Consider the following 12927-nt stretch of genomic DNA (forward strand, 5'->3'; position numbering starts at 1 on the left):
GTATTGCAGAAACTTTATAGGTTTCAGAAGCAAATAAAAAAACACTTACGTGGCAGGCAGCGGTCTTGTGGGTTACCGGAGTAACCAGGTGGACAGCGGCAGATGGCCTTTCGCTGCTGCACATGGCAGTAGGCTCCAATTCCACAGTCATCGGCGGCGCACGGACTGACGCAAATCTCGTTGCGACAAATCTGATCCCTGGGACAGTCGTCGTTGCGGGAGCAGACAGGATGGGGGATTCGTGGTAAATCAACTTCCGTGGTGTAGCATTCGATGCGTGGATTGCCTTGGTAGCCCTTAGGGCAGTTGCACTGAGCATAGTGATCCCGAGCTGTACACTGGGCATTGACGCCACATCTCTCCAGTCGGCAGGCATCTAGGCAGTTTCCATTCGAGCAGACCTCGGTATTGCCGCACTCAGAGTTGTGCTGACAGCCGGTTATGACCTTGGGTACATTGATGGGCACGCAGTTGCGTGAGATATCCGTCACTGTATCGCCGGGGCACTTACATGCCATGGCTCGCTTTGGAAGGGTATCCAAGACCGTACAAGTCTGCTGCGGAGTACAAACATGAGGCATGGCGCAAGGATCTGCGCAGCGCTCATTTATGCAAGCCAATTTTGATGGACAGTCGGCATCCTGGATGCACTGAGGCTTGGGCGTCTTCACTGGTATATCGCACTGCACATGTGGATTGCCCTGGTATCCGGGTCGGCACTCGCACTGAGGCTGATGGCGACGACCCACACAGATGGCGTTTAGGGCACAGGTCTCCTGATCGCAAACGGGTCGGCAAACGCGATTCAATCGATCGCAGGCTTCGTGGTCCGCACAATCCTCGTTGTACTGGCAGTGTCCAGTGATGCAGGAGATGAAGGGATTTCCTTGAGTTCCGGTTGGACAGATACACACAGCCTGGTGGTTCTGAGCCAGGCACTGGGCCCCGTTGCCGCAACGCACTTGGCCATGAGTGCATGGATCCACGCAGTTTTCGTTCAAGCAGGTCTTGTCATATGGACAGTCGGCGTTGATCTTGCATTCAGCTGGAGGATTAACGATTACATTATTCTATGCCTTTAAGGGTGTTTCACATGGAGTACTTACGTTTGTAGCATTGAACTTGTGGGTCACCACCCCAACCAGCTGGACAGAAGCAAATTGGTCGGGAGTTCTGCACGCGACACTCGGCATTTCCGGCACAAGGATTGGCCTCGGCACAAGGATCCTGGCAGCGTTTATTGATGCAGGCCGTGGTCGGCGGGCATTCCGAATCGTGGGTGCAGCCAGTCTTGATTTCAGCTGGAAATATTACACATTATTAGAGCAGTCAGTTTTATCATTATTATAAGTGGTAGCTTACGTGGCTCATAGCAGTTGGTGAATGGATCTCCTAGAGTCCTCTCAGGACAGCTGCAAATGGCGCGATGCTGCTGGGCCAAACACTGGGCGCTTCGAGCACAAGGCGAGGCATCCAGGCAGGGATTGACACAGTTTCCGCCACGGCAGGCTTCCGTATCCTGGCACTGATCATGTGACGTACAGCCCTGATCACGCGGGGGTTCTGCGCAAAAGAGAATCATAGATTAGAGATTGCTCCAAAGTCAATGTTTGATTGCTGAGTGTTTATGTGCAACAGTTAAGAGTTATAGAGTGCAGTCAAAATATATATAGGTGCAACTGTTCAGGATAATGGGTTTGCATCACTATAAATGGAATAAATATTTGTATAAGCACTTTATAAAAAACCTGCTGCTGCAATGAGAAAAGCAAACTCAAAAGTAAAGCGTATTTAAATAAGCTGGAATGAGGAGATCCAAAAGCTATGTTGGGTTGAGTTAATAGACATCTGTCCAACAAATCAACCCACTCTGGAGCTCCTTTTGATCTTTCCACCAGCCATATCTTACCTTTGTGACATCCAATGTCGGCTTCACCCACATAGCCAGGTAAGCAGCTGCACATCATGGTGCGCAGAGGCAGTGTGTCGACCACTTCGCAGATGGCATTGGCGCCACACGGATGCGTGACATCGCACGGGTTCTTGCACTCGCCGCCAAAGCAGGCCAGTTTGCTGGGACACTCCGCATCCATGGTGCAGCCCTCCGGCTGTGTTGGCACAAGATCACATCTCACGGCCGGGTTGCCACTGAAGCCAGCTGGACAACGGCACTGGGCACGATGGTTCTCCACGCGGCACTGGGCTCCAATGCCGCAGTTGCATGGGTCTTCGCAGCGCTCATTGCGGCAGGCCAGGTGGAAGGCACATTCGTCATCGGATCGGCACTCTGGACGCTCGCAACGCACCAGAGGATTGCCGCGGTATCCGTCCAGGCAATGGCACCTAGCTCGGTGGTTAAAGTCAGCCCGACAAATGGCTCCCGTTCCGCACTGTGTGAAACCACAAGGATCCACGCACTGCTGGTTAACACAAGCCTCATTGGCCGCACATTCACCATCCGATCGGCAGCCCAGAAGGTAGCAGTTTTGCAAGGCGTTTCCAGTATATCCCTCATTGCAGACGCACAATGGCCGGTGGAGCTGGACATGGCAACGCGCCTGTGGGGCGCAGATGTTCGATTGCTCGCAAGGATTGCGGCAAACTTGGTTGATGCAGGCCTTGTCATTGGTGCAATCACCGTCACTGATGCATTCCGGTTTGGGCTCTGGCTCCGGTATCTGCCTGACACACTGAGCGTACGGAGATCCGTAGAACTCTGGTGGGCAACTGCAAACAGCCTTGTGGTTGATGGACCGACAGATGGCATTGATGCCACAGGCATTCAGGCAAGGGTCACGGCACTTTTGGCTAACGCACGCCCTATCCCGGGAACAATCCTCGTTGATCACGCACTCCGGATAACTGCAGGTGGCAGCACCATTGTAAACACGACAGATTCCATTGCTTCGGCACGGCGAAGGCTGGCAGGGATCGATAGGTTCAGCCTGGCGTGGTTCCTCGCACTGGACGAACGGATTGCCCACCATGTTGGCAGGGCAGCTACACACCGGACTGTGGTTGATCGTTTGGCAAACAGCTCCAAATCCACACTCTCCCACGCAGGCATCCACGCACTTGGAGTTGATGCAAGCCCGATCCTTGGCGCAGTCCGAACTGAGGGTGCATTCAGGGCGACATCCCTGGGCCAGCGGATTTCCGAAGAATCCGGGCAGGCACTCGCACACAGACTTCTCGTTCTGAATTCTGCAAATCGAATTGGGTCCACACGGGGACGGATAGCAAGGGTCCGATGGAGGAGGTGGCGTTAGCTGACGGGTGCACTGGGCAAACGCATTGCCTGTGTAGCCCGGCGGGCAGGAGCAGATCGGTATGTGGTTGTTCATGGTGCAAATGGCCTCGAGTCCACAAACTCCTGGACACGGATCCTGGCACTTGCTGCGGATGCAAGCCTGATTGGCCGGGCACTCGGAGTTGCCCACACATTCGGGGCGACAACCCTCGTAGGGATTGCCGATGTACTCCAGTTGGCTGCACTCGCAGACGTAGTTCTCGCCTTGAACGCGGCACACGGCATTGGTACCGCAGGGTGAAGGATAGCATGGATTCTTGGGAGTTGGTGGTGGCTTTGGTTCGTCTGAAATCGTAATATTCATATGTTAGGATGATGTATAAAAAGGAGGCATTATTAACAGTGGGCCCTGCCTAATTACAATATGCAAACTTGTTTGGGGTTCCTAAATGTTGTAAGAATTGTTATAATTATATATTGGACCAGGGGGTTTATAACTTTTGGGTAATATTCCTGATGAAAAGGACTCAAAAATTGAAAGACTCTGGTTTTGAAAGGGAAGGCAAGATTCTGGATGGGGAAGTCGTTGCTTGGGAGATCTTACCACGTGGTTTGGGCAGGCAAATTCGGAATGGATCACCAGTCATGCCCACGGGGCACTGACAGTTCGGTATGTGAAGGCTGACCGTACACTGGGCACTTTGGCCACAGCTTCCGGGACAGGGATCGCGGCACTTCTGGTTCATGCAGGCCAGTGTGTTGGCACACTCATCGTGGCTAACACACTCTGGGCGGCAGTTGGGCGGGGTGCCCTGGAACTCCTGGAGACAGCGGCACTCCGCTTGGCCGTTGACATTCGTGCACTGCGAGTTGGGACCACAGGGTGAGGGTTGGCAAGGATCGCGCACTGGTTCTGGTTTTATGGGAACTGGAATAGGGTTGCACCGCACAAAGGCATTTCCTGTGTATCGCGGGATGCACTCGCAATGGGCTCTGTGCTGGATCGCCTGACACACTGCATTCAGACCACACTTGCCCGGGCACGGGTCCACACACTTGTTGTTAATGCAGGTGTGCACTTGGGAGCAATCGGAGCTGGAGTAGCACTCCAATCGGCAGTTGGGCGGCTGACCGAAGTATCCGGCTAGGCAAGAACAGATGGCGTTGCCATTCCTCTCTAGGCACTGGGCATTTGCTCCGCACGGCGATGGGTGGCATGGATTAGGTGTCGTTGGTGGTGGATCATCGCGAATTGGCTGGCAGGAGACGAACGCATTGCCCGTCATCCGCTCGGGGCAGTGACACATGGCAATGTGGTTGACGGCATCGCAAAGAGCATTGAGGCCACAGTGGCCTGGACAAGGATCGACGCACTTCTGGTTGACACACGCCCTATTCCTGGGACAATCCGAGTTCAAAACACATTCGGGACGGCATCCAGTGTAGGGATCACCATGATACTCTGGCAGGCAAGAGCACTGGCCATTGTTGCACAGAGCATTGGCTCCGCAGGGCGAAGGCTGGCAGGGATCGGAGGGAGCTGCAAGAGAAATGGGGCCTAGCTTAGGGAAATCTTCTTGGGTTTTAGGTAAAGGGTCGGGCATACTCTTCGGGGGCAGTGGTGGCGGCAGAACTCGGCAGCTGGTGAACGGATCTCCAGTGTAACCAGAGGGACACGAACAACTGGGCGTATGGTTGATGACACTGCACTGAGCAGCAAAGCCACAGGCTCCAGGACATGGATCGCGACACTTCTCGTTGATGCAGGCCAGATTACTGGGACACTCCGCATTGATGGTACATTCCGGACGGCAATTGGGAGCCGCTCCCACATAATTGGGAAGGCAGCTGCAACTAGCTCCGCCATTAACCACCCGGCATTGAGAGTAGGGTCCACAAGGTGATGGTACGCAAGGATCGCGGATATCATTGGATTTCGGTGGCTGTGGAGGCGGTACTGGCAGACAGCGGGTCAGAGCATCTCCGGTGAAACCGGGCTGACACGAGCACAGCGGACTGTGATTGAGTACATGGCACTGGGCATTCAAGCCACATGCTCCAGGACAAGGGTCCTGGCACTTCTGGTTAATGCACGCCCTATCCGCCGGACACTCGGCGCTGATCACACATTCCGGACGACACGAGGGCGGTGTGCCCACAAACTCCGGCAGGCAGGAGCAGATAGCCTGTCCCTGTGACTCGCGACACTGGGAATTGGCACCGCATGGCGATGGCTGACAGGGGTTCACGTATTCCGGTGCAGGGGCTAAAGGAAGTCAAAGGTGGGATTTTTAAAATTTGCGTAATTGCGGACCAAAAGCGAAGCATTGTTAAAGGCAACCAAAAGCGAGATTAATAATTACTAAAGCTAGCATATTGTCACTGAGCATAATCGATGGAAGAATCCAAGAAACACTTGATGATTTTATATTTAAATGAGGTAGCTGAAAGGTAATCGGCAGCAGTATATCGTTGTTGCTGAAACATTATTGTATACGATTTCACAAAAATATCACAGAACGTTGAGATCACAGCGTAGAGATCAAAAATGTATGAGGATTAAGTCGTTTATGGGCGGATAAAATTAGGGCACTTAGGGAGAAGATACAAGATAACTGAGGCAGAGAATTGAGTACAGCGTTGTTGTTTGCAGCATTAGGAAGTAGTCAGATTTAGTTCGGCTTGAAAAGCTCTCCTAAAATATCACAGAATATTATCAATGGACTTAAATGTTCGTAGTAAGACGGAGCAGAAAATAATTCGGGTAAGGCGTTGTTGTTTAGAGAAAAAGTTCGCATTAGGGTCGGTTTTAGATAGCCAAAATAAGGAGAATTTTTCTTACGTTCACGCTGCGGAATGCGACAGCTGTGATAGGGATTGCCCACATAGCCCGCGTGGCACTCGCAAACTGGGCTGTGGTTAATAACCTGACAGAGGGCATTAAGACCACAAGCACCGGGACAAGGATCGCGACACTTCTCGCTCATGCAAGCCCTGTGGCTTGGACAGTCCGAGTTGACGGTGCATTCGGGTCGGCAAATCTCAGATGGATTGCCATAGTAACCCGGCAGGCATTGGCACACGCTCAAGTCGTTGTGCGGCTGACAGAATGCGTTTACGCCACAGGGATTGGGATTGCAAGGCAGGATCACCACGGCAGGTGGACTCGGCTCGGGTCGGGTGCAAAGGCTGTAGGCATTGCCCACATAGCCTTCGGGACAATAGCACACAGGACTGTGGGCCACCACACGACAGAGAGCTGAGTGACCACAGCTGCCAGGGCAGGGATCAATGCACTTGTAGTTTCGGCACGCCTTGTCCGCCGGACAATCGGCGCTGTTCACGCACTCCGGTCGACAGAAGGGCGGGGTGCCGTGATACTGGGGTAGGCAGGAGCAGCGAGCTCCGCCGGACGTGGCTTGGCACTCGGAGTTGGGGCCACAGGGCGAGGGCTGGCAGGGATTCACTTCATCGCGCTCTACAGGGGGAATAACTAAAATAGTGGTATTAGAAAAGTGGTCTTTTGGTTTGGGCGATTTTTCTGGTATACCTATGGGTTGACAGGCCAGCAGGGGATTACCGGTCAAATGGGTGGGACACACGCATAAGGGACCGTGGTTCTGGACATGACAAATGGCACGAATGCCACAAGCTCCGGGACACGGATCCCGACACCTGAGATTCAGACAATACTTGTCGAGGGGACAGTCTGAGTTGGAGGTACACTCTGGACGACAGCCTGGTGGCGTGCCAATGAAATTTGGCAGGCAGTAGCAAATCGCCTGCTCATGGAAAGCTGTGCACCTGGAGTTGGGTCCACAGGGAGTGGGCTGGCAGGGATTAATCGGAGCACGTTGCGGTACGATGGCCGGCAAGGTTGTAGGTGGTGCTGGCGCTGGCGGTTGAGGCTTGGGTTTTGGATCACATCTCACAAAGGCATCGCCCTGCATTCCTTCCGGACAAGTGCAGGTGGCCACATGGTTGTACACATGACACAGGGCCTGTAATCCACAAGTGCCTGGACACGGATCCTTGCACTTCTGTTGAATGCAAGCCTTATCCCTGGCGCAGTCTGTATTGAGAATACATTCGGGCCTACAGCCCACATAGGGATCACCTCGATATTCCGGTATGCAGCTGCACTTTCCATTATTGCACACAGCGTTTGGTCCGCAAATAGATGGATAGCAAGGATCCTTCGCCTCAGTGGGCTCACGTTGCACAGGAGCTATAGGTGTACGTTGACAGGAAATAAATGGATTTCCGGTGTAGCCATTCTGGCAGTAACAATTAGGCACATGGTTATGCACTCGGCACACGGCATTGTAAGCACAAGATCCTGGACAAGGATCTCGGCACTTTTCATTGATGCAGGCCAAAGTTGATGGACAATCCGAATTAATTACGCATTCTGGTCGGCAATTCGGCGGAGTTCCTCTGTAATTGGGTAGGCAAACACAGGCAGCTACTCCAAATCGATTGTGACAATGAGAGTATGGACCGCAAGGCGATGGATAGCACGGGTTGAACTCGAAATCTGGTTTTGCCACATCATAATTAGGGCGATCAGGAGTGGGCTGCGGAACAGATGGAATATTAACCACACCGGGAATTGCTTGGGGCTTCTGAGTATCGTGATAAACCTCTTGCACAGGATTTTGTGGTGTTGATGGTATAGGTTGCGGTATCGAGGGAACATTGATGATTCCAGGCTTTGGAATTGGTGTCGGATAAGATGGCGGTGATGGCAAATTGATCACTCCAGGCGTTGGTAATGGCACTGGCTGGGGCACCGAGGGAATATTAATAGTTCCAGGTACCGGAGGATTCGGCTGTGCAGTTGGGTAACTGACATCCTGGTAAGATGGTTTTTGAGTTGGATACGTAGGCTGTGGCACAGATGGAATGTTGACTACCCCAGGTGTAGGCTGTGGTCTCTGGATTTCATAGTGAACATCCTGTATCGGATGCTGAGTAGTTGGAGGGATTGGTTGTGGTACCGCCGGAATGTTTATAATTCCAGGTTTTGGAATTGGTGTCGGATAAGATGGCTGTGAAGGCAAATTGATCACTCCAGGCGTTGCTGATGGCACTGGCTGGGGCACCGAGGGAATATTAATAGTTCCAGGTACGGGAGGATTTGGCTGTACAGTTGGGTAACTGACATCCTGGTAAGATGGTTTTTGAGTTGGATACGTAGGCTGTGGCACAGATGGAATGTTGACTACCCCAGGTGTAGGCTGTGGTCTCTGGATTTCATAGTGAACATCCTGTATCGGATGCTGAGTAGTTGGAGTGATTGGTTGTGGTACCGACGGAATGTTTATAATTCCGGGCTGCTGAACCACAGGTGGTGGCGTTGGTTGTTGCGGAATATTGATCACACCAGGAGTTGGCGATGGGAACGGTTGAGGCACTGACGGAATATTAATAATTCCAGGTGAAGGAGTTGGCTGTGGCGTTGGTTGCGGGATCGATGGAATGTTTACAATTCCTGGAGTTGGTACTGAGATCGGAGGCAATGCTTGCGAGGGAATATTTATCACACCAGGATTTGGTGTTGATACGGGCTGAGGCGCTGATGGAATATTTACTATTCCTGGCACGGGAGGATTTGGTTGTGAAGCTGGGTATATAACATCCTGAATCGGCGGATTGCGATGTGGATATGTTGGTTGAGGTACTGATGGAATATTATGAATAACTGGTCTTGGAGCTGGTATATGCAGAACTGGTGCCGGAACGTAGATCGGTTGCTGGGGCACTGGGTATACGGGCCTTGGGGGCGAAGGAATATTGATCACACCCGGCCTGGATGGCGGCGGCGGGTAGTACACGTCATATATAGCAGGTCGTTGAACAACCGGAGGTTGATAAGTTGGTTGTACTGGTTGTGCCACTGAAGGTATGTTAACAACACCTGGTTGAGGTGCGGGAGTCGTGTAAACAGGTGATGGTACAAACACGGGACGTTGGGTAACTGGAGGCGTTGGGAGTGGCACCGATGGAATGTTCACTACTCCAGGTTGGTGTGGGATTACAGGTGGAAATGTTGGATAGTTAACGTCGTAAACAGGGGCCTGTGGCGTAGGATAAACAGGTTGTGGAACTGAAGGTACATTGATAACTGCCGGCCCGGGCGTTGGTTTCGGTTGCTCCTGGGAAGGTATATATATAGGCGGTTGAGGAGTCGTTTCCACTGGCCTTGGGTACGATGGTATATTAAGAACACCCGGTTGTTGAGGAACTGATGGCGTCGTTGGATAATTAATATCGTGGACTGGTGGATTGGGTGCAGGATGCACTGGTTGCGGAGCTGAAGGAATATTTATAACTCCAGGCTTTTGAGGAATAGGAGACGGCGTTGTTGAATAATTCACGTCATAAACAGGAACTTGCGGTGTTGGATGTTCTGGTTGCGGTACGGACGGAATATTAATTACGCCAGGCTTTGGAGCTGGTGACGGACTCTCAGGGGACGGAATAAAAACGGGAGGATGTTGTGGTGGAGCTGTTGGATTTGGCACAGACGGTATATTGATAACTCCCGGTTGGACTGGTATCTGCGATGATGTTGGCGTTGGATAGTTGACCGGAGGATTTGGTGCAGGATATGCTGGAGTTGGCACCGATGGAATATTAACTACGCCAGGTTGTTGCGGAATAGGACTTTGAGCAGTAGGATAGTTTGCATCATAAACGGGGCTTTGTGGTGTAGGATATCCAGGTTGTGGCACTGAAGGAATGTTAATAACTCCAGGTTGCGGTGTGGTCTGTGGGTTTCCGGGTGATGAAATAAACACAGGTCTCTGAGATGTCGGAGGCACTGGTCGAGGTGCTGAAGGAATGTTTACCACCCCGGGATACTGGGGTACTGGCGTTGTTGGGTAGTTGACATCGTAAACAGGTGGTTGAGGTGTTGGGTAAACCGGCTGTGGCACAGATGGTATATTTACAACTCCCGGATTTTGGGGATGCGCCGGTTGCGGGGATGGATAGTTCACATTGTATTGTGGTGGATGGGGCGTAGGATATATCGGTTGTGGGACAGAGGGAATATTTACTATTCCCGGTTGTTGTTGTTGTATGTACACTAGATCGGGTATAGCGACCGGATATGGAGGAGAAGGCGTGTCGTATATTTGGGGTCGCAAGGCTGTTGAAGGTGTATAATGGAAATCATTTTTGTTAACCAATTTTCGGACCTCATAAGAACTGTTAATTATATTCTTACGTTTTGGGTTTTCGTAGCATCGTGTGAATGGATCACCCGTATGCGAAGAAATGCAATAGCATATGGGACTGTGATAGTGCACGCGACATTCGGCATTTATACCGCAAATTCCAGGACAGGGATCAACACACTTGTGATGTACGCAAGCCTTGTCATAAGCACACTCCGAGTTTAGAGTACACTCGGGTCGACAATTGGGTGGGGTTCCATAGAATTCGGGTAAACAGGAGCACACTGCTTCATTATGCGACGGTTGACACTGGGCATTGGGTCCACAAGGTGAGGGATCACAGGGGGTCAAAGGAGCTAAAAGGGTTGACGCAAACATATGATTTGGATTATCTAAATTGGTGATGGGTTTATCATTGCATTTATGCTTACATTCTTGGACTATTGGAACAGGCGAGCAGTACGCCAAGGGATTTCCAGTGTACCCACTGAAACATCTACACTGTGGCAGATGATTCAGTACATGACACTCGGCATTCAGGCCACAAGTTCCGGGACATGGATCGCGACATTTTTGTTGCACACAAGCTCTGTTTGAGGGACAATCGGAGTTCAGAATACACTCCGGTCGGCAGGCTTCGTAAGGATTGCCAAAATAGTCTGGCAGACAGACGCAAGAGACTACTCCTCTTCGCTGATTGCACTGCGCGTTTGCCCCACAGGGATTTGGTTCACATCCATTGATGAATGGTTCCTCATACTGAAGCACTTGTATGGCAGTTGTGGGAGGTGATGTTGGAATCTGAGGACGCGTGGGGGGCAGGCAGGAGTTGAAGGGATTACCCACCAAACCAGGAGCACAAACGCAGTTTGGCTGGTGATTGTATGTTCGACAAATGGCATTATGCCCGCACAGGCCGGGACATGGATCCTGGCACTTCCGATTAATACATGCCCTATCGCTGGGACACTCGCTGTTGGCGATGCATTCGGGTCGACAGTACGGTGGTACTCCCAGGTATTCCGTCAGGCAGCGACAAACTGCGTTGCCTCCCTCATTGCTGCATTGAGCATGAGGACCACAAGGAGATGGCAGGCAAGGATCAATGGGTTGACGCTGAACTGGTGAGTAATCTGCTCTAATCAAGTGGCACTCGGAGTAAGGACTTCCGGTATATCCAGCAGGGCAAACACACTGTGGACTGTGGTTAATTACATGACATTGGGCTAAGTGACCACAGGCGCCAGGACAGGGATCGCGGCATTTCTGATTTACACAGGCCAAACTGGGTGGGCACTCCGGATCGCTGACACATTCCGGTCGACAAGCCGGTGGGCTGCCATAATAACCGGGAAGACAAGTGCAAACGGCTTGCGAGCCAACTTCTCGACACTCTCCATGGTGTCCACAAGGTGAAGGCTGGCAGGGATGGAGTTCCGCGGGAGTTTGAAGTGGTGTTTGCCGGCATAAGACAAACGGATTGCCCTGATAGCCAGCCGGACACTGGCACATGGCCACGTGATTATGCACCTGGCATGTGGCTCCTGATCCGCACGTTCCAGGACACGGGTCCAAGCAACGATTGCGGATGCAGGCCTTGTCCCACGGACACTCTGTACTTAGGACGCACTCTGGGCGACAACCCACATAGGGATCACCCTGGTACAGGGGCAGACAACTGCAGATACCGTTCGAACACTGGGCATTGGGACCGCAGGGCGATGGCTGGCAAGGATCATCGGCGACGACGGTGACAGGTGTTGGAGCAGGCGCGGGAGCAGGGTAACAGCGGTAGAAGGGATCTCCCACATAACCCTTGGGACATGAACAGCTAGGCACGTGATTGAGCACATCGCAATCCGCGTTTAGACCACATGCCCCGGGGCAAGGATCTACGCACCTTTGATTGACACAGGACCTATGGCTGGGGCAATCTGAATTCTGTGTGCACTCGGGTCGACAGTATGGCGGAGTACCATAGTAGGAGGTAAGACAAGAGCATACCGCTTGTTCGTACTCCACGCGACACTGAGCAAACTGTCCACAGGGCGAGGGCACACAGGGATCCCTATAGATTACTGGTGAATCCCTAATCGGTTGGGGCGGAGGCAAGGGTTGGCAACGCATGAAGGCATCACCTGTATAACCAGGATGACACGAGCAATAAGCTCTGTGCTGATGCGCTCGACAAATAGCGTTCTGACCACAAGCACCCGCGCAAGGATCGGTGCACCTTCTGGCCACGCAGGCTTTATCATTGGGACATTCGGGATTAGTGGTGCACTCGGGTCGACAAGCTGGTGGGGAACCATAGTAATCGGGTAGGCAGCGACACACCGCCTGACCCTGAGACTCTGTGCACTGTGAGTTGGGACCACACGGCGAGGGTTGGCAGGGATTAAAGTGCACAACTTCAACGGCTGAAGAGGGACATAAGAGTGCAGATTGGGTATATTGGTAGATTGGTGAGTTAGTGCATGGGCTTAACGATGG

At 52.2% G+C, this 12927-nt stretch overlaps 1 protein-coding gene across 25 annotated transcripts in view; it reads right to left on the reverse strand.

The window, feature by feature from the left end:
* Window positions 1-12927, reverse strand: part of LOC6526840 — a 111287-nt gene that overhangs the window by 6114 nt on the left and 92246 nt on the right. For 8 of the 25 annotated variants that reach the window (XM_039371153.1, XM_039371154.2, XM_039371157.1 and 5 more), the window contains 10 exons: window positions 10866-12854; window positions 10485-10790; window positions 6801-10406; window positions 6093-6743; window positions 4857-5516; window positions 3855-4790; window positions 1910-3595; window positions 1363-1563; window positions 1107-1301; window positions 50-1045 (listed from right to left, as the gene is read on the reverse strand). In XM_039371153.1, the coding sequence (XP_039227087.1) occupies window positions 50-1045; window positions 1107-1301; window positions 1363-1563; window positions 1910-3595; window positions 3855-4790; window positions 4857-5516; window positions 6093-6743; window positions 6801-10406; window positions 10485-10790; window positions 10866-12854 (11226 nt within the window). Of the gene's footprint in view, window positions 1-49; window positions 1046-1106; window positions 1302-1362; window positions 1564-1909; window positions 3596-3854; window positions 4791-4856; window positions 5517-6092; window positions 12855-12927 lie in introns of all 25 variants that reach the window. The other 17 variants (XM_039371161.2, XM_039371146.2, XM_039371149.1 and 14 more) reach the window with 3 other exon arrangements.

Source organism: Drosophila yakuba, chromosome 2L (assembly GCF_016746365.2).
Source record: "Drosophila yakuba strain Tai18E2 chromosome 2L, Prin_Dyak_Tai18E2_2.1, whole genome shotgun sequence".
Taxonomy (NCBI): Eukaryota; Metazoa; Arthropoda; class Insecta; order Diptera; family Drosophilidae; genus Drosophila; species Drosophila yakuba.